At 34.2% G+C, this 19664-nt stretch overlaps 1 protein-coding gene across 1 annotated transcript in view; it reads left to right on the top strand.

Moving 5' to 3' along the window:
* ULK4 (unc-51 like kinase 4) overlaps positions 1 to 19664 on the top strand; it is a 211935-nt gene that overhangs the window by 817 nt on the left and 191454 nt on the right. The window contains exons 2-14 of the mRNA XM_014308205.2: positions 842 to 1042; positions 3655 to 3754; positions 5403 to 5542; positions 6841 to 7000; positions 8510 to 8611; positions 9437 to 9520; positions 10014 to 10089; positions 10680 to 10775; positions 12574 to 12698; positions 12816 to 12885; positions 15150 to 15249; positions 15691 to 15795; positions 17860 to 17920. Of these exons, the coding sequence (XP_014163680.2) occupies positions 905 to 1042; positions 3655 to 3754; positions 5403 to 5542; positions 6841 to 7000; positions 8510 to 8611; positions 9437 to 9520; positions 10014 to 10089; positions 10680 to 10775; positions 12574 to 12698; positions 12816 to 12885; positions 15150 to 15249; positions 15691 to 15795; positions 17860 to 17920 (1357 nt within the window). The 5' untranslated portion in view covers positions 842 to 904. The remainder of the gene's footprint in view (positions 1 to 841; positions 1043 to 3654; positions 3755 to 5402; positions 5543 to 6840; positions 7001 to 8509; positions 8612 to 9436; positions 9521 to 10013; positions 10090 to 10679; positions 10776 to 12573; positions 12699 to 12815; positions 12886 to 15149; positions 15250 to 15690; positions 15796 to 17859; positions 17921 to 19664) is intronic.

Genomic DNA, 19664 nt, shown 5'->3' with positions numbered 1-19664 from the left:
CCCCGACGGAGCTGGGAGCGCTGGAGATCGCGGGTCGTGCGCGGGCTGCTCCGCTCAGAGGGGTTTGGCCATTCCCCCGTAAAGAGAGGGAACCGCGTCTCCTTGCTGTGCTGGTCCTGTATCCAGCCCAGAGCAAATCAGTTTCCTCGGTGCCTGGAGGCTGCTGCTTTGAGTGCTTCTGTGGGGGTTCACTCCTGCTTCGTTACAGGTGGTGGCTTGGGAGGCTTCCATGATGGCCTTCTTACCTCATCTTTTCACCTTTTGTATCAGTTTAATTGATCTTTTTTTACTTTATCTCAAAATCCATCTGTCGAACGTCTGTTTTGTGTGTCAGAGAAGCTGTGGGTGTCCCATCCCTGGCAGTGTGCCAGGCCTGGTTGAACGGGACATTGAGTACAGTGTTCTGGTGGTATGTGTTCCTGCCCACAGCAGGGGCGTTGGAACGAGATGATCTTTAAGGTCCATTTCAACCCAAGCCATTCTATGATTTTATGATTCTATGCTCTGTTGGTTTGTATGCTGGAATAAAGGCACAGCCATTACTCTTGAGAATCAGAGACTATTCTCTTGTCCCTGTAGCCTTTTGCATTTTTACAGATAATACCATTTAGAATTTGTATCTGCTAGCCAGTCTGTTACTTTTTGAATATGATCTTTGGAAGTGTAAAATTCACCTTTTCAAAATTTTGATCACATTTCCTGAGAGGAGGTGTTCTGCAAAGCACTTGTATTCAATCTTTCTGGAAGTATGGAATCCCTATTCATGATAATGGGGAGGGTGACTACTATACGTGAATGGCCATTAAATTTGAAGACTTCCCCTTTCTTCTCCTTTCTTTAGGTTTATTTGTTTATGAGATTAATGCCATGTTTCCAGTCTGCTGCCTGTGAAGTGTCCTAAAACATGGAGAACTTTGTTTTGTATGAGGAGATTGGAAGAGGAAATACGACAATTGTTTATAAAGGTAGAAGAAAAGGGACAATTAATTTTGTTGCCATTATTTGCACTGATAAATGCAAGAGAGCTGGAGTAGCAAACTGGGTAAGTTATGGGGTTTCTTTTCCTGCTAAATCTGGGAAAAAATACAGCCTAAAAATTCCAGTTGCACAAGTTATAGAAAAGTGTCATGTTCTTCTTTAAGATAGAGTTTGTCACATTTAGACCAGCTTCTCAAGATTTCAAGTTCTTATTCTTTACATACAGTCTTTTTTTAATGTATATATTTCTTCATATGATTTTATTGGTTTTTAGATTGCATGCATAAACACATGTTTACAGTCTTACTGTTTCTGTGATGTGTTAGTGAACTTGTAAAAACAGTTATATGTGGTGGTTTGCTTTATTTTGTTATTAGTTGTGCAAATCCAGTGGTAGCAATAACTTATAGTAAACAATCAATTTTTTGCTTATCAAGAAGAAATTTTTTTTGATGAAAGAATATAATTGAAGCTGAATCAATTCTGGTTTGTAAAACCTTGGCAAAGCTTTAAATATGATACTGTCTGGAAAGGAAACTGATACAGTTGTACAGTTCAAATATTTTATTTTTCCAGTAGGTACATTTTGTTTCTGTAGTGGGTTAACCTTGGCTGGATGCCAGGTTCCCACCAAATCTGTTCTATCACTTCCTTCTTCAGCTGGAAGGGAGTCAGAAAATACAATGAAAGATAAGAGTAGGGAGAGATCACTCACCACTTGCCTTCACATGCAAAACAGACTCGATTTAGGGAAAGTAATTGAATTTATTGCCAGAGTAGGATAATGGTAAATAAAACCAAATCTTAAAACACCTTTCTCCCACCCCTCCTTCTTCCTGGGCTCAGCTTTACTCCCAATTTTCTCTCTCTCCTCCCTTTCCAGAGATGCAGGGAGATGGGGAGTGGGATCAGTTCATCAGACACTGTCTCTGTTGCTCCTTTTTCCTCATGCTCTTCCCCTGCTCCAGCGAGGGGTCCCTCCCATGGGAGACAGTCCTCCACAACCTTCTTCAGTGTTGGTCCTTCCCACAGGCTGCAGTTCTTCATGCCCTGCTCCAATGTAGGTCCTTTCCATGGGATGTAGTCCCTCAGGAACAGGCTGTTCCAGTGTGAGTTCCCACAGGTTACACATCCTACCAGCAACCAGCATGGGCTCCTCTCTCCATGGTTCTGCAGGTCCTACCAGGAGCCTACTTCAGCACAGGCTTCCGAGAGAGTCACAGCCTCCTTCAGGTTTCCACCTGCGCTAGAGTGGGGTCCACCACAGGCTGCAGGTGTGTCTGTGCTCTGCCATGGACCTCCCTGGGCTGCAGAGGGGCAGCTTTGTCTCCCTGGCCTTCACCCGGGGCTGCAGGGGAGTCTCTGCTCCAGCTCCTGGAGCACCTTCTGCCCCTCGTTCTGCACTGACCTTGGTGTCTGCAGGGCTGTTTCTGTCACACATTCTCACTCCTCTCCCCTCCTGCTGTTACACAAGAGTGTTTTTCCCCCTTTTTAAATGTTATTCTGGAAGTGCTGCCACCATCACTGATGGGTTGGCGTTGGCCAGCAGTCAGTCTGTCTTGGAGCTGGCTGAGATTGACTCTGTCAGACACAGGGGAAGCTTCCAGCAGCTTCTCACAGAAGCCAGTCCTGCAAACCTCCCCACCTGGATACTGAAACCTTGCCATGCAAAATGGATACAGTTTTGTCATTGACATATTTTATGAAAAATCCTTTCATTAGGATCTTTTCTTCTGAGAAGCTGAGAGGCCTCAGAAACTAAATGTAAATAATAATTATCTGCTGCTGTGGAATGCAACAGGTGCATCTTTGATTGGTCTCATGTGGTTGTTTTTAATTAGTGGCCAATCACAGTCCAGCTGTCTTGGACTCTCTGGTCAGTCACAAGATTTTATTATCATTCCATTCCTTTCTTCTATTCTTTTAGTATAGTTTTAATATATAATTTTCTTTTAATATAGTACATATCATAAAATAATAAATCAGCCTTCTGAAACATGGAGTCACGATTCTCGTCTCTTCCCTTGTCCTGGGACCCCTGTGAACACCACTACACAGTTTCATATTCCCTCTCGTTGTTTCAAAGATCATTTCTTGGGACCTTTTTTGTTCTTAGGACTGTATTGGCCTTACAAATTTATTGGGGATACCTTACATACCACTCTAGCAAGAAAAAGGCTTCTGTAGAGATTAGCCCATGTAGCTGTTATAGAAATAGAGATTTTGGGGACTCTTGAATGGTTTTCTTTGTCTGACAAGATTAAGAATGATGGTAAAGCTTCTTTTCACTTCTTCCTGCTGTATTATCTCTCATTTGTATTCTTATTGAAAAAAATGTAGGAGTGCAAGTTTGACTCCAAATTGTATTTTCCAGTTTATTATTTAGTGGCGCAGGAAAGTTAAATAATATTTATAATTTTTAGTTGGGAACTTACTAGGTTTTTTTCTGTATTTTATAAACAGGTGAGTTGGGCAGGGTCTGTGAGGAAAGTTATCTTTTCTCAACATACAAGTAACATAAAATATTTGAAGAATAATGTTAGTGCACTAGAAAAGGCAAGAGAGCAAGTAGCTAATCTAGAGTAGATTGTATTGTTTCTCGTTCCCATGCCTCAAATCCGTATATATACATTTATGTCTTTCCCCCACTTAAGTATGTTAAAAATGTCACTCTAGGTTCGTCTGACTCAGGGACTCAAACATAAGAATATAGTGACATTTTATGAATGGTATGAAACAAGCAACCATCTCTGGCTTGTAGTGGAATTATGCACAGGTAAGATGAGCTCAAAGGTAAACATTTATAGAATGAGTTTTTATTAGAGATTTCTTGCAGCTTCTCTACAACAAATGCTTAGATCTTTGAAAAAAGTGTACTTCTCTGATTATTAACTTGAGAATCCTGTTTATATATAAAAGTGGTTTTGCTCTTGGAAACATTTTTAGAAATCAATTGAAATCATGCTTCTCCTCTGCTTCACTGTATGCCTCTTTGAAAAGTTAGTTGAATTACATAGTGTTGGTTTTTAAGAGCTGAAGAGAGAAGGCCAATCAGGGAACATAAAAGCAAATTATACTTCTGTGAATAGTCAGAAGGTAGGTCAGTAAAAATTACTTGAGGAATTTTCTAAGGACTGGCAGCTTTGGCATTCTCTTTTAAAAGACATCAAGGAGCAAATCAGTTCTAATGAGTTAATATTATTTAAATTAATTTTTATTCAAAGGGCAATTTGGCAGCTAAAGAGAATGATTTAAATTGTTTTCCTATTCAGTATAAGTATTTTGATTTCCATGTTAAAATTATAATTTGGAAACTCTGAGAACCCAGAACTGCATTAAGTTGTTCACTTAGTTTTGGTAAGTTCTTATCAATCTATTAAAGGAATCTTGTAAAGCTTTCTTTAATTGTAATGGCTACATGTTTTAAACTTCTGAGAGCATGCTTTCCTCCATATGGAAAGGAAAGAAAAGAGACCCAATATGCATGTGATGCATGTTAAGATTTTGGAGTTTGTTTAATAATAAAAGTCCATGTTACACCCAGCGTTTTTATTTATCCAGAATTCTGTTTGAAAAATTACTGAAGAAGAGAGCTTACAAGTTTTGATAAAAAAGTCAGGTCATTCTTTCAGTGATTAAAAGTGATTTTAATGGCTCATATGGAGGTTTTGGTCTACTTGCTTAGTCTAACTTTGGGGTACATATTTCAATTATTAGACAGGCAGCCTTTTATTGTTGAACAATTATCAGGTGTTTTACCTTGCAGTTTTATGGTTTGCTGTAAGGTGAGTATCTTGGAGCTAACTTACTTAGAATAAGACGTGGATTTATTCTTAATTTTGTTGAGACTTGAAAAATACTTTTGAAATATGGAAGATTTCTTTCACTTGTCTCAAAGATAGTTTCTGTTATCAGATGCAAAATATTTCTGTGTTGCTGCTTTCACTGCTTTTATTTGTTGTGTGTTTGGCCATATTATGGAAACAATTTAACTGGAAAATGGCCTGCCCTTAGTTTTAGCAATTGTTCTTATAAGTTGATAGCCTGCTTGGTATTATTTATTCTTTTAACTTGTGCAGCAGGAATCTGGTTAAGGAATTTTAATAAAAGCATGGAGTACTATTACACCATGAAGTGGCACAGTTTCTGGATTTCTTTTTTCCCTTCTGTTTCCTTTGTAAAATAATATTGAAGTAATTTTAAAGTCACGCAGTCAGTTTTATTCCAGATAAAATTCAGATTTTATCACAGTATTGAAAATAGTTTTTTTGTACATCCTAGATTTTGTAACTATTAGATATCAGGAAATATTTTTAATATCTACTGATACTGGTTTTTGATTGACATCTATTGAAATTTATGTATTTGGGCATAACTTTTGTGACATCTTCTTTATATGCACTTGCTGATTATATGTATTTCAGGTGGCTCTCTAGAATCTGTCATTGCTCAGGATGAATGTCTACCAGAAGATGTGGTGAGAGAATTTGGTATTGATCTGGTTACTGGTTTATACCATATTCATAAGCATGGAATTATCTATTGTGAATTGAAGCCTGGAAAGGTGAGGAGGGTTGTTATCTATAGGGACACTGGATGTTACTTTTCATGCTATCACCATTTATTTTATTATTTGTATTTTACCATTTGGAAGAAGCTTACCTCAGTTGTGAGGTTGTTTTATAATATATGTGAAGACAATCAGAGACAAGTCTGTACCTTGAATATTTTATTATATATTTGATTTCTTTACTTGGTATATAGCTGATACAATGTGATATATTCCTTTTGACTTGGTGTACTGGTTTAATTTAATGAAAGATTTTAGTTCTCTATCCTTGGAGACATAAATTTGTTATTATTCCATGATGCTGCAGAATATTTTGCAGTCATGAAAAATGCTAATGACAGAGTAAATTTAACTAAAGTTTCTTTGTTAATAGCTTTCTATATTATTTGCACATACCATGGAAATAATCATCTTATTCCTGTATAAAAATACAAGTCTTTATGCAGTTTCTCATTTTGTGTATGTTTGTAATTTATGTAGAGGTTTGCTAAAGTCTTTTTGTTTTTAAGTCATGTATAATAAAAATTTTTTGCTTAATAGTAATTGGTTCTGACCTTGATCTATAAATGATCAAGTTGCCATTCTCTTAATATTTGGTAAAATCTTCCACAATTCTACTCAGTTCCTGTCATTTGTGAACCTAAAAGCACTAAAAATACATAGTGTAGATGACTCAGTAGTCTTCCAAAGAAAAATGCTGCTGAAAAGTGCTCATTTCAACAGAAAGTAAAATACTAAAGTTAATGCTTCTTCTGTGCCCTGCCCCCTGCTTCTGGCTGAATGGGCTATTTCTCTAAACAAGGTTTTGTGATTATGAAGTTTTTAGTTGCAAGAATAAGCAGTGACTGGCCAGGGAAAACTGGCGTCATCATCAGACAAAATCTGTGGAAGTTTCTGCTACGTAAAATGAGAAAAATTCCTTGTTTGTTTTTTTTTTTTCTCAAATGAAGACCTGTTTGGTTTTACTAGACTTATATTTTCCTATGAAGTTTTACTCTACTGTAACTATCTTTTCTCTAGTAGCATCATTGTTTATTTAGACTTAATAATTAGTAAAGAAAAGTGCATATTGAGCCTCTTAAGGGTTCTATTGGGGTACTTTTGGTTATAAGAAAAAAGATACTATTGGCATTGACTTAAAAGAAAAACTTCAGTGTTTTTGGTTATAGTGATCCTTTCTATGTACTTAAATGGTTTGAGATTGTGATTGTTTTTATAATAAATTATTTCATGTTGGAAATTTCAATTTTAGTATATGATACTAGTATATTGGATTTTGTTTGTTCTAATAGATTCTACTGGAAGGGTCTGGCACTTTGAAATTCAGTAGTTTTTGCCGGGCTAGAGCAGATGGTGAAGACTTGGAAAAAGTTTTTACTTTAGCTGGAGCTGAAGAAGGTGAAGATATTAATGAAAACACTGTGCAAATATACTTTAAAAATATAGTTCAAGGTATGAGTTTTTTACTAGCTAGAATTAACTTACACCAAAGAGACACAATGGAAGTTGGAATACCAGTGATTTTGATAAAGAGAAATGATTTAGAATTAATCCTGTTTTGTCTCAGAAAAAAATTTAGCTATGTAATTATTTATGGACTTCTAAAAAGTTTGTGCTGCAGGTGGTCTCTGTAAGATCTGGAACTAAATTCCACAAAGTTAGAGTTAAAAGTATACAGAAAATTCAGGAAATACTACACAGAACTACCACTTTTTTCATTGGGCACTGCACTGCTGTACTTTCATTGTCCTTTTTGGTGCACCTGCTGTAGGTTATTTCTAGTTTGAGGTCAATTCTTTCACTACCTTAAAGAATGATAATTTCATTTTACGGTCTGAGAAAGTTACTGTGCTTCAGTTTCAACAGGCAAATCCACGCAAATGTAATAGACTGCAAATACCATGGCGTTTTTTTTCATTAAATATGAAAAATTCAGAAACTTGTTTCTAATCTTCTGAATATTTTACTAGTCATAATCTTGGAACATCTCATAGACCTCTATTTCTAAGATAATGATGTCCCATATATCAGTTCCTTTTATCAGAAACAACAGAATTCTTCGTAATATTTTATGAGAATAAAGAGAGCTCTCCTTGCTGTCTCTTTCTGAAAGTCCACGCTGGAAATAATAAGACCAAGATCGGGTCTTTATTCAGGAAGAAATACAAATCTAATGTCTTTCCTGTTGCTCTTCAGAACTGTTTTCATATGTGTGTTAATCAGCTTTTGTCACTTAAAAAAATAAAACCCAAGAAGAAAAGAACCCAAAGTAAACTTTTTAAGGGACTATGGAGTTGGCACTTTTACTGAGTTAGTATAATTTCTTTAGAGATTTTTGAGAAGTGATGGGAAGTACTTTAGAAATAGGAACTGTAAATTTTATTCCTGTATCAAACAAAAGAGATTTGTGAATAAGCTGCTATAATTTGATATGTGATGTTTTGATAGTGTTTTAGTGGGAAAAGAGCCATAACTGTTTAGATCAGTGATTTCCTTGGATAGCTACCTTGTTTTTTGTAACAGAGTTTACTAAATTTGAGAAGGTTTATTTCTTGGAATAGCTTTAAAAAAAAGAAATCCCAAGTCTAATGTAATTATTTCTGTTACTCACATGAGAATGATTTACCATTCTGCTCAAATTGCTTGGCTCTTAAAGCTGTTAAAGCAAATCAAAACATTCTTTGCAGTAATCACTGTGTTTGAAAAGTGCAGCACAAGTCAGTTTAGTAATTGAAGTGAAATGAACAACAGAGTAGCATATTTAATCCTACATAATCCAGTGAAAGTACAGCAGGGAAGTTCCTTGGAAACTACTCACATTTGCTATTTTAGTTTTCTTTTATGTTGGGTGAAGATAATCTATAGCTTGGTGATGTTTGGAGACAAAGTTTGAAGTGTTGTAAAAGGTGAATGCTGAATGAATAATCAAAGTACATTAATTATACATTCTGTATTTTGTAGGCTTTCCATTATACACAGCTCCTGAAGTAATAAAGGGAGACAACTTCTGCAAAGCCAGTGATCTGTGGTCCCTGGGATGTTTACTCTATGAAATGTTCTCAGGTTGTAAGTTTGTAAATCTATTTAGTATCTGTGATAATGGAAACATAGTTTATAGTCCCAGAGTAAATTCTTATGAACTGTCTAGGGAAGTTAGGACATAGGAAAACTTGAGACAGGTTTTGAAGATTTCTTAAAGAACATACTAACTGTGCTTAAAAGACAAAAAAAAGAGTGTCTTTATCCAATAATCAGGTGAAACAATACTTTTAAGTTCTCCTATTGACAACAATACTAACCAACATGTAGGGTTTAAATCCTATTATTTAAAATTATGGCAGCCCTCAAATTCTGACAGTATAATGTTTTTTATCTCCTTGGTATTAAACTCTGTGTGCATTATTTTAACCTTTGAAAGAGAAAACTGCCTCACTATTGTAAAACTAGAGTAATTTGGTTCCCTGCACATAAAGTACCCATAGCTTCAGCTAGAAGGAAGCTTCATCACAGAAGAGAATTACACTGCAGCCTTCCTAAACCTTAAGCAAAACACTGATCTGTTGGATCAGCACAGTAACACACATATGGAGATTTCTGTCTTTTCCTGTTGTCTTATGTCTGATTCTTACAGGGCTATCATGGTTACCTCCATCAAGACATCTTTGGTGCCTCTTCTGTCTGTGGTTTCTTTTGCTGTTCATGATGAAAGAATTTAATCAAAGATTTGGAATTTAAATTGACAAGAAAACTTGATAAATAGTACTCAGACTGAGGTTGTTTATTTTTCTGGATGCTTTCTCAGGAAAATGAGCTCATGATAAATCATTGTACCTTACAACCATTTTGAAGTTTGCCTAATCAGTGAAATCCTCTTCTGTTTGTTTGTAGGAAAACCACCATTCCTGTCAGAAAGCCGTTCTGAATTAATTGAAAAGATTTTATCTGAAGATCCATTGCGACCAGGACCAGAGAGTAGGGTTCTGTTATTCTTCAATGGATCAAGTCACAGTAATACTACAAAGCTTTGGTTTGCCCTTTTTCTTCTGAGGCTGGTTGCAGAAATCAGTTAGTTATCCAAAGTGAATGTTAGCAATGCCTTCCTGTGGTAATTTCCTGTTAGTGATGAATGCTTGTTTCCCTTTTGACAGCGACATATATAATTTACTTTAATTGTTAACACTATATCTACTTACTGGGGTGGAATTTTTTATCTTGGTCATTCTGGGCATCAGTGTTATTCACAGATATCCTAATATATTAGTGGCTCTTTTTCAATTTAAGCAGATTTTAACTCTGCTTAATTTCTTCCTGGTAGCTATTTGATAATTGGAGGGTGCTTTTTTTTTTTTTTAAGTTACAAATGAAAAAAAATTATTATTCATTTGATGTCCAAGCATTAGTAGTTTACATTGGGTGATGATTGTTTTTGCTATCCAATACTGATCTTAAGTGCGTCTCTTTACAGGTTCTGCTTTTCACAAACCTTCTGCTGAGTTTATAAGTTTGCTTGATGGGTTACTTCAAAAGGATCCTCAGAAAAGGTAAACTGTCTAATCCATGACAGCTGTTTATATTGTCACCTCTGGAGAAAATAATTATTGTGATACTGTATGTATAGTATTTTGTAGATGACAAAGAATGCAAAAAAATTTCATCTCTTGTATAAAAGAGCAAACTATGCTTTTTCTTAGATGAAGACATATAGAATTAATGTTTTCATTAAGTGCATATTTTTTGTTTGTTTTTGTACCTGGTGCTAAATAGATAACTTTGTAACAGAATGATAAGCAGTTTGGAATTGGATGACTTTGCTTTTCCAGAGCAGCTTTAACTTACACCTGGTACAGTTCTATTGTTAAATAATTTAGAACTATAAGTTGTAGGGTATGTCAGACAATTTATATGTGGGATTAACTCTGAAGTTTCTTTCATTCTCATACCTCTGTTTTGTGAATTTGCTGTTCTGTTTTAAGGCAAAAGTTTGTCCTGTAAGAAAACCTGCTTGTTGTCCAAATAAAAGCAAACAACAGGATTAACTGTTCTGTAGTGTCACTGAGTTCAAAACCTAGTCTGGTATGTGTCTGTGCAGTTGTACTTAGCCACTGCTTTTATGTTTGTTGCTTTTCCAAAGGCTGAATTGGACAGACCTATTGCAGCATCCATTCTGGAAAGGATCCTTTAGCCATTGTGGTGGTGGTTCTGCAGACAGACAGGGCACAAGCTTGAGGTACTGGAAGTTCAACGAATATTTCTTTTAGTAAATATAAGCAAAGATAAACAATATTTTATTGACTGTACATTTTATAACTTTTGAACTTTCCTTAGAATTTTCATGAAATAATAAATGGAGTTTTACACCATTCTGTAAGTGGTTTTGGGTGTTTAGGAATTGTATTATCCTCTTAGTGTATTGCGCTGTCGATTCACTTTCAACTGACTCCTTCCTGCTGTCTGCAGAATGTGTCGAAATTCACTTCCAAGCTAAATGCTCTCATTTTTATTTATATATTATATAATATTGTTGTATGAATCTGACTTACAATTTTTAAATGCTTTTGTAGAATCTTATAAATAGGAGTCTGTTTTATCTTTAGTAAGTTTTTTTGTTTGTTTTTATGCATTAGGCTTAGAGCCTCACAAAGCCTATCAGTGCAGCATCTTAGAGCTGTGGTTCAACCTTATAATCTTGTAAATGCAGCTGACCCATATTCTTTGCTTATGACATGATGCATTAATCTAATAGTAGAGATTTTTTTCTAAATATTTAATACTCTACACTGCTCCACATGCAGAAACGCCCAAACCTGTTGTGCAAATGGTTTTTATGTATTAAAAAGTTAATTTTCTTCTAGACTCCTGTTGCCTTGCTGGTTTTTGTATTTCTAATTTTGAATTAGGACATTTAGCATTATTTTTTATGTTACTTTGTTATAAATGTTTGGAAGGTACTTCAGGTTCCAATCTGGAGATATAATGTCAAAATAGTTTTAGAATGCTGAATGTTTTTTGTTATATCTACTTCAAAATTTTCTCTCATGTTTTTTAATACCTATTTCTGGTACCAGTGAAGAAGTATTTTTGTTATTATTACATTATTAATGTTTCTTATAGTTTGAGATACAGCTCTTTGTCTTCTAATTTTATTACTGCTGTCACCTGCAAAAAAAATTAATTTTTAAAGTTTATACTGTGAGCTAAGATTTTATTCAAGATTATAGCAAGACTTACATCAACATCCTGATAGTGCTAATTTTGGGGAATTTCCAGACAACCAGAGGAACCTTAATCTCCTACAAAATATTGGGCTATTTGGCCATACTCTTGAGGTTATTCTAAAGCCTCTAAAATATCTTCTGATGAATGCACTAACTGACAAATATGACAAATGTAAAGCATTGCCTTGACATGCAAAGGAAGCTCAATACTCTCTCTTTTCCAACTGTGAGGCCTATGTATCTGTTTTCTTCACAGTGTTGGATTAATATTTGATATCCTGGAGAGCCTTCATTAAGGTTTTATGACCCAGTTCCATGTAAATAATATAAGGACATGTTAAAAAATGCCCAAACAACCAAAACCAATAAAATTGCATTCAAGTGTGACAATGAATGATTACACACACAAAAACGTGGTTTTAATCTCAGCTACAGACTTCATTATTCATTAGGAGATAGATTTCTTGTGACTTTTTCCTGTGAAGTTTAAAATGTCTGTAATGCTTTTAGTATTTCTTTAGTATTTCTTATCTCATGGCGTAATAATTTAACTTTTTTAATGTCTTTCATTTAAGTTCTAATGATAGAATTTTTAATATTCTCCAAATTACTTGCTGTAAACTTATTTTTCATCATTGCCATTACCAGTATAAAAAGTATGTGCAACACATATTTAAAGAGTGTATTGTTCTAGAGAATGACAGCTAAACTGTATGCTGACAATTGCAACAGATAATGGATATAATTTTTTTTTATATATAATCAATCCTATTTTTTAAAAATCTGTAATTAATATTATTTATTAAACAGCAAAGAAGACACAGAGTTACCAGTTTCTTGTAGTGCCAAAGAGTCAGTGGATGATAATGAAAATCTAGATAACCTGTCATCCTCCAGGGAAGGTCTTAAATCACCAAGCAATTCTCTCAAAATAGGTAATATTGCTCATTATGTTATTTTTAGCTGTTTTATCAATCCTACCAACATATTTACTCCCTATGTTTTAATTGATTTTAACCTCGGAATGCAAGTTCACGTTCTCTTTCTGGTAGAAACTCAGACTGAATTGCGGCCCAAAAGTGCAGCTGATGGTGAATCAAATGAATCCATATTTCTTCTCAGGTATGAAAACCTCCTTGTAATCTTGTATGTTTGGTGTTGGTTTTTGTCTCTTCAAACATTTTATTATTATGACTGTAACACTGTGTCTGTTTTGCCTTTTATATTTTCTAGTACCAGTTAATAAATTCTAAAATACATTCGAAGAGCTGTGAAAAGTGTGTGTAGTTAAAGCTTATATGACTTTATTACTCTCATTTTTGAAAGTAAACTTTTGATTACTTAGCTGTCTGTCTAAACAGAAAGCTAAAATTTGTTTAGATCTCTCTCTCTCTCTCTATCTCTCTCTCCTCTCTCTTGGAGTACAATTGCTTTAAATACATAAGAATAAGCATTCAGCATATGATCTGTTAATAAATTCTTCCTGCAGCTTTTCTTTGCAAGGTATTGGTAAGAGTCTGTTAAGTACTACATGTGTATTAAATTAAAAGATAGTGATTGATTTATCAGTGATTTGTTTTACTTGAGGCCTGATTCTGAAACTTTGTACTAGCTTTCAAGCCAAGAAGATTGTCTAGTGAAGTGCTTTTCTTGTCAATATCAAGCAGAGATATTCCAGTTTGAAAATACTCTTTAAATCTTCTTGCATAGCCTGAAATAGGGTTTTTGTACATCATACTGTGTACAAAAGTTCTTTTAGTTGGTTTTATTAAAGTATTAATTCTCATCTGAGTTATAATTTTTTATCATCACAGCTAAACCGATATTATTAGTAATTTCAAGTAGCATTTGATTTAGCAAGCTGCTCAAAAGAAAGGCTACAATGGTATTAGAAATGGAATCCAAATAATATCTTTTTAGCAATGTAATTTATTTATAAGTACATTAAGTAAAAAATTTGAAACGTAATGCGAACAACTAAAAAAAAATCTGTTCTGAAATTCTCTTTGCATCAATGACATAACTTCTGAAAGCAGTGTATATGATGTCTAGTAAAGTATTAAAACATTGAAGTGAAAGAAACTTGCTTACCTGGCACTTGGCATCAGAATTTAATTAGCTGCTAGATTGGTCAATCAGCTTTTAACAGCAGTGGCTTCTTCTACTTGTGCAAATGGAATAGATCTCATTCATTTTAACTAGTTTAATTCAGCAATCTCTTGTCTTGTTTTAAATTGAGAAACCATCTGAGAACTGAAAAAATAGATACTATTATCTGTATCTCAAACATATATGAAAGCAAATTAGTTGAATTGATTGAAAAAAATATATTTAACAAATCTACATGTTTGGAATAATTTTTCCAGCCTCCTATCTAGAAATCATGGATTTTTTTTGTTTAGGAACTAAAATTCCGAGCACATCCTGATATTTTTTTTTACCAGAAATATCATATGTTTACCAAATATTTCATATTTTATGTAGATAATATTTTGGCATTCCTTCATTGTGCCCTTTAAATTTAAATTGCTGTTGAAAATAGATGGAAGATGAGAACAGTTATGCTAATCATTTGATCACTGATTTCCTGAATGTCTTTAATTTTGTTTGATGTTTGTATTTTTAGTTTAGTTGTTTTTTCTAATAAATCTGATTTGCAACTTAATGTGTTTATTACTTTCTGCTAATCAAGAAAACATGTTCATTCAAAGTGGTTGATTTAACTAATTTCCTGGCTTGCCAATCATGATAATTCTAAAGTTGATTTAAAGTGGTTTAATTTATTGTGTCCTATAAACTCTGAGTTCACTAGAAGCTTATGACAATCGCAACTTGGCAGTATTCTAGTCTCTCTCTTTCTTCATTTTCTAATTAGCTGACAGGATTTTATAAAGGAAGAGCAAAGGTAAACCCAGTTCACAATGATACACAAAAATTAAGAAGTTTTTCATTTCCATTACTTAGCCAAAACTTGTGTGTGAGAAGAGAATGACATAAAATAAATTGCAATTTTTTGTCCAGTTAATTTGCTTTGTATGTTTCTTTTATTACGAGTTAAGATAAGAATGGTTTAGCCTCCAGTTTGTAGAGTCATTTTGGCTGAGAAAATAATCAAATTACATTCATTTGATAGCTACAACAAAATACCATCTTCCCTTTTCTAACCAGCAAAGAGATTCTAACCTTGACAGAACACATTTAAAGAAGGAAAAGTCATGTTAAGTTAATGGATCAGGCAGAACATAGTGTAAGTTATGTTAGTCAGCTTTGAAAATTTGCTGTATGACATGAAAGTTTCAAAAGAGCAACAAAAAAGTAGTTTGCAATGAAGCTTAATCTGTAGTCTCTATTGGTTTTTAATTGTTTTTTTATTTCTTTTGCTGAAGTTCTCGTCCCACACCTAGAACTAACACTGCAGTAGAAGTACGTGATGCCACTACTGTCCCAATAAAAAATTCTTCACAAGGAGATTCATGGTTGAAAAAAGTGAGTAAAAAGTTTATATTGAGGGGTGGTGGTATCTCTAGTTAGAATACTAGCCTGAAGTCTGTGGCAAAGTTAACTTTCTTTTGCATCCTTCCTAATTAACTGTGCAAGTTGTTTGAAAAAAATACTTGCAGAACTTCAGATGTAGGAGTTAAGAAAGATTCTTAGTCTCCTTTTTTTTTGCCCTAGTGCATAAAAGGCAAGTTGTCTTCTTTCTTCTTAATCTACATTTTGACCTAATGCTTTTTCTTTCAATACGTTTCTTTTACCATAATTTGTAGCTGGTCCTATCTGCTATTACGTAAATAAAAAGCAAATTAGAATATGTTTCCATGATCAGACTGCTTGGTATACTGTTGAAATGAAATATTTTGTGAATAAACATGATTAACTCTTTTTTGGTACAAAACAGTGTTTAAAAAAAACTTGTTCTTCTTCTAGGCTGAAAATGTGTGCTCAAGTCAGCAGGATATGGAGTCAAAATTGAAAGAGCTCATTTACACTGAGTCTGATCTTACTGTGACACCAATCATTGACAATCCAAAGGTATAGCAAAATAAAATATATGATTCAGGAACTTGTGGTTGAAACTATTTTTGCAGATAGATTTTTAATCAGGGTGAAACTCCTTTCCTGTATTTTATAGTTCTCATTTTAAAGCAGTTCCACCCAGTTATCTGGCAAGATTTCATACAGTTTTTTGGCAGTCTTTATAATCCTATTGTGTTGCTTATTTGGAGGAATGAGTTATTTTGGGATTGAATAATAGTATTAAATAATATCTTACAAGAAATAGAAGCCGCTAAATGCTGTGTTCTGTGCTTTTGTAGATTTGTTTTCTGATAACTTGCCTTGATATCTGTTACTTAAATGAACACAAAACTTTGGTTTGTTATACTCAAAACAAAGCCATCTATGAAGCCTTCTAGGTTAGGAGTTAGACATTTACAGAATAACATTTGTTACTCTTTAGTGTGATAATGTTTCTATTCAACATAAATTTTTTTCCCCTCTTAAAGAACACCTGAGGTTGCAGGAAATGTTCATCTTATTTCTGTTGTATGGATTCTAATGTACTAACAGTGTGTAATGAGTCTCCTGAGCAGGGAATTCACACTTAAGTTTGACTATGAATAGCAAATCAAAAAAGAGTCAGTGCTCTGCACTGCAATGACAATGTAATGTGCATTTATAGGCAGATGTATTGGTAGAAAGAATGATAGGCGAGAGCCCCTTTATTCTTCCTTTTGTTTCTGTGTCAGAAAAAATTAAGCACTCTTAGCAACTTTACTCAGTAAATTACTGATGTGGGGAATGCAAGATTTTGCCTTGGAAGTGAGCATGTAAACTCATTAGGAATGTCTTACAGCTTTTAATTGCTGTATTGCTTTAGTATTAACAATACTTCTGGTTTGTTTTAATGGATTTCTTAACACTTTCAAAAACTAAAAATCTTACATGGCTAGAAAATAATACTCTTTTAATATGTTTGGGGTGAGAGACATTCTTCCTAGTGGAGGCTTTGAAAGGTAATTATATGTTTGAATGCTGTCACTGTTTATTTCTCAGTTCTGTCTCAAGACTCTGACACAAAGCCTTAGTCCTTCACTGCTTCTCTTCTTACTACAAGTATAAGAGATGAGATTAGGGGAGGTGCACATACTGATGTGCACATGTAGACTAATCTCCTTACCATGCAATGCCAGACTCAGAATTAATGCAAAATAGCCCGCTAAGTTCCAGGGACATGTAATCAGAGTCACTGCCTGCTTGGTGATGACTCTGTAGTCTGCTTTTCAGACTTAAGGATGACACTGACACCTGGTAAATCTGAAGAGCTTGCAATTTAATCTCCTGGAAAGGGATTTGCTAGATGCTGGCAGAATTTTAAAAGTTGAAATATCAGCTTAAATTGTAAAATTTCCCTGTGTTCTGCAGATCTGTGGAATTGAAGACCTTTTTAAGAAAATAGCTCTCTACTTAAGCTTAGACTTCTTCTGTCAAAGGCTAAATTCCATTACACAATTGCTTTTTAAAAAGTTCTTTATTTACTGAAAATCACACTCAAATGCTCAGTTACTGAGCAGTCATCCAATTTTGTGATCTACAAGAAAATGATGATTTTGCAGGGAAAAAATCTCTATACCTTATGAATGATTAGCTGTTGATAATATGACTTTTTATATTCAGGAGTGGTCTAGTGTATACATGTATTTACTCTACGGCAATGAATTGCTAAAACATTTTGTGGGCTGTCACCTGCATAGTTCCTTTCAGTAGCTTTTGAAATCCAAATGCAGCTATTTTTCTGCATACAACCAAGATAAAAATGTAAACTGAAAAAATCCTGTGATTTTGCTATCCCGTTTTAAAAATTACTTAAATGGAAATACTAGCAATATAATGATATAAAAACCATAGAGTTAAATCTCAGATATTTGCTTGGAAGAAATACATACCAGAAAACAATGGAAAATTCCTCAGTAATGGGCAGCAGCATGTACACCCATCCTGTACAGATTTTGCATCTTTGTATTCTCATGTTCAACTACTTAGAGATTTTCTAGGAAGGCATTAAACTAGTTGTAATGTGTTTGGTTTTTTTTCCAGATAATGAAGCAAGTACCAGTTAGATTTGACCCGAAAACTTTACATATACCAGCATATTCAGGTATGGATCTGCTGAATATTCCAAGTTCTGCGTGTGCTGCTGTAACTCATTATTGCAAGACCTATAGCCTCCCCTTGTAGATTATACATGGTCACAGTTTCAGAACTCTTAATTATTCTGAAATTATTGTTGAGTATGCAGTGTTTTTAGCTAGACCAATTTTGAGTAGCCTTTGCAAGTACACTTAAATGATATTCGTTTCTCTTCTGTTTCTTGAGTTACAGGCCTGTGCTCAAAACTTTTGCCATGAGGCAGTCATCAGTGTTTAGTGTGGGACAACCAGCATATTTTTTTCCAACTGAGAGATTTAAACTGAAATACTCAACAATTGACAAATTGTTGTTACAATTTGACAAATGCAGGCAAGCAAGGGGCAGCAAGATCTTAGAATGTGCAGTGTTGATCAGCCAAAATACTAGGCAGTCTTGCCAGTTCCACCTTTAATCATGAAATGTTATGGCACGCATGTCCCAAAAGATAATGTGAAGTTGTTTGGGGTTTGTCTTTTTGTTGTTAATTTTCAATGTTTAGAAATAAAGTCAGCTCATTGTCATGAGTGTTACAATTCTTCCCATGGAACATTTGGTCTAGTCTTTTTAAGAAAAATTCTGGACTGTACTTGAAGAGGGATATCAGGCAGATATGTAGTCCTTCTAAAATTCACATAGCACCTCTTCCTAGGCATAAGAGTTCATCTTTCCTTTCTACAAAGTATGTATTTTGAAGAGTTAATTTGTAGAATAAATTTTATGTTTGGAAAGAACACAACTCAATCTCCCAGTCAAGACTGTAATCAAAAATATTTTAAATTTGATTAATCCAAAAATTATAAGATTCTACTGCATAAGGGAAATATTATATTTCATATTACATTTAAGTAGTTATCACATTGATGTTCTGATATGTTTAACTCTTGTCAGTATTTATTTATTATGAGACAGTGGTTTTTGTGGTTGTAATGCTTTCAGAGTTGTAGCTTACTTCTGGACAACTTTCTGATTATTTTTGAAGATAGTGAATTTGATGCTGCTTGTCAGTACTGATTAAAGATAATATGGAAAAATTTCAGTGAATACCTGAAAGCCAAACCTGTTTTCACCTCCACTAATGTATATTTGCCTGCATTAGAAGGTGTTGTTACTTATGTGTAAATTTTCATAAAAGGCAGAAAACATGCTTTTAAATAGTGTATACTGGAGCATATCAGGGTGGCAGGTAAGTAATTAGTTAATAACTACCAAAGCAGAGGGAATATATGGCTGCTAAATTGAAATTAACTGAGACTGATAAGGAAGTCTGAAAAAATCTCAATTCATGTGCAGTGGTCAATGAATTGAACAACAGGATATATGTTAATTGTTCATGTGACTTGATTTCTTTGTGCTCTTTCAGAAGTCATCCTTGTCCTGATTTGCAAAGGCTTAGCTAGGTGGATACCTACCTATAGGAGTGATTATACATATTTTCAGTTTATTTATTGTGAGCAGATTTCACTGATTTTCGTTAGGTTTTGCCTCAGATTTACTTACAGGAAACTGCACTTACTTATTAAGAATTAGTAATGATGAAGGACAACTGCCACCTTTCCTAAATATAATGCTAATAAATGTTTCCTTAAATGAAGGACTTAGCAGGCTTGCACTTTCAAAAATATTTTGAGGCTTCTGTTGCTGAATTTTTATCCTTTGTTTCTCTTCTTGCTTCCTTTTTGATTTCTGTTGTCTTCAGACATGAATTCTAACAT

The sequence above is a fragment of the Geospiza fortis genome, unplaced genomic scaffold, assembly GCF_000277835.1.
Source record: "Geospiza fortis unplaced genomic scaffold, GeoFor_1.0 scaffold346, whole genome shotgun sequence".
In the NCBI taxonomy this organism is placed as follows: Eukaryota; Metazoa; Chordata; class Aves; order Passeriformes; family Thraupidae; genus Geospiza; species Geospiza fortis.
This window is presented reverse-complemented; position numbering and strand designations above follow the sequence as displayed.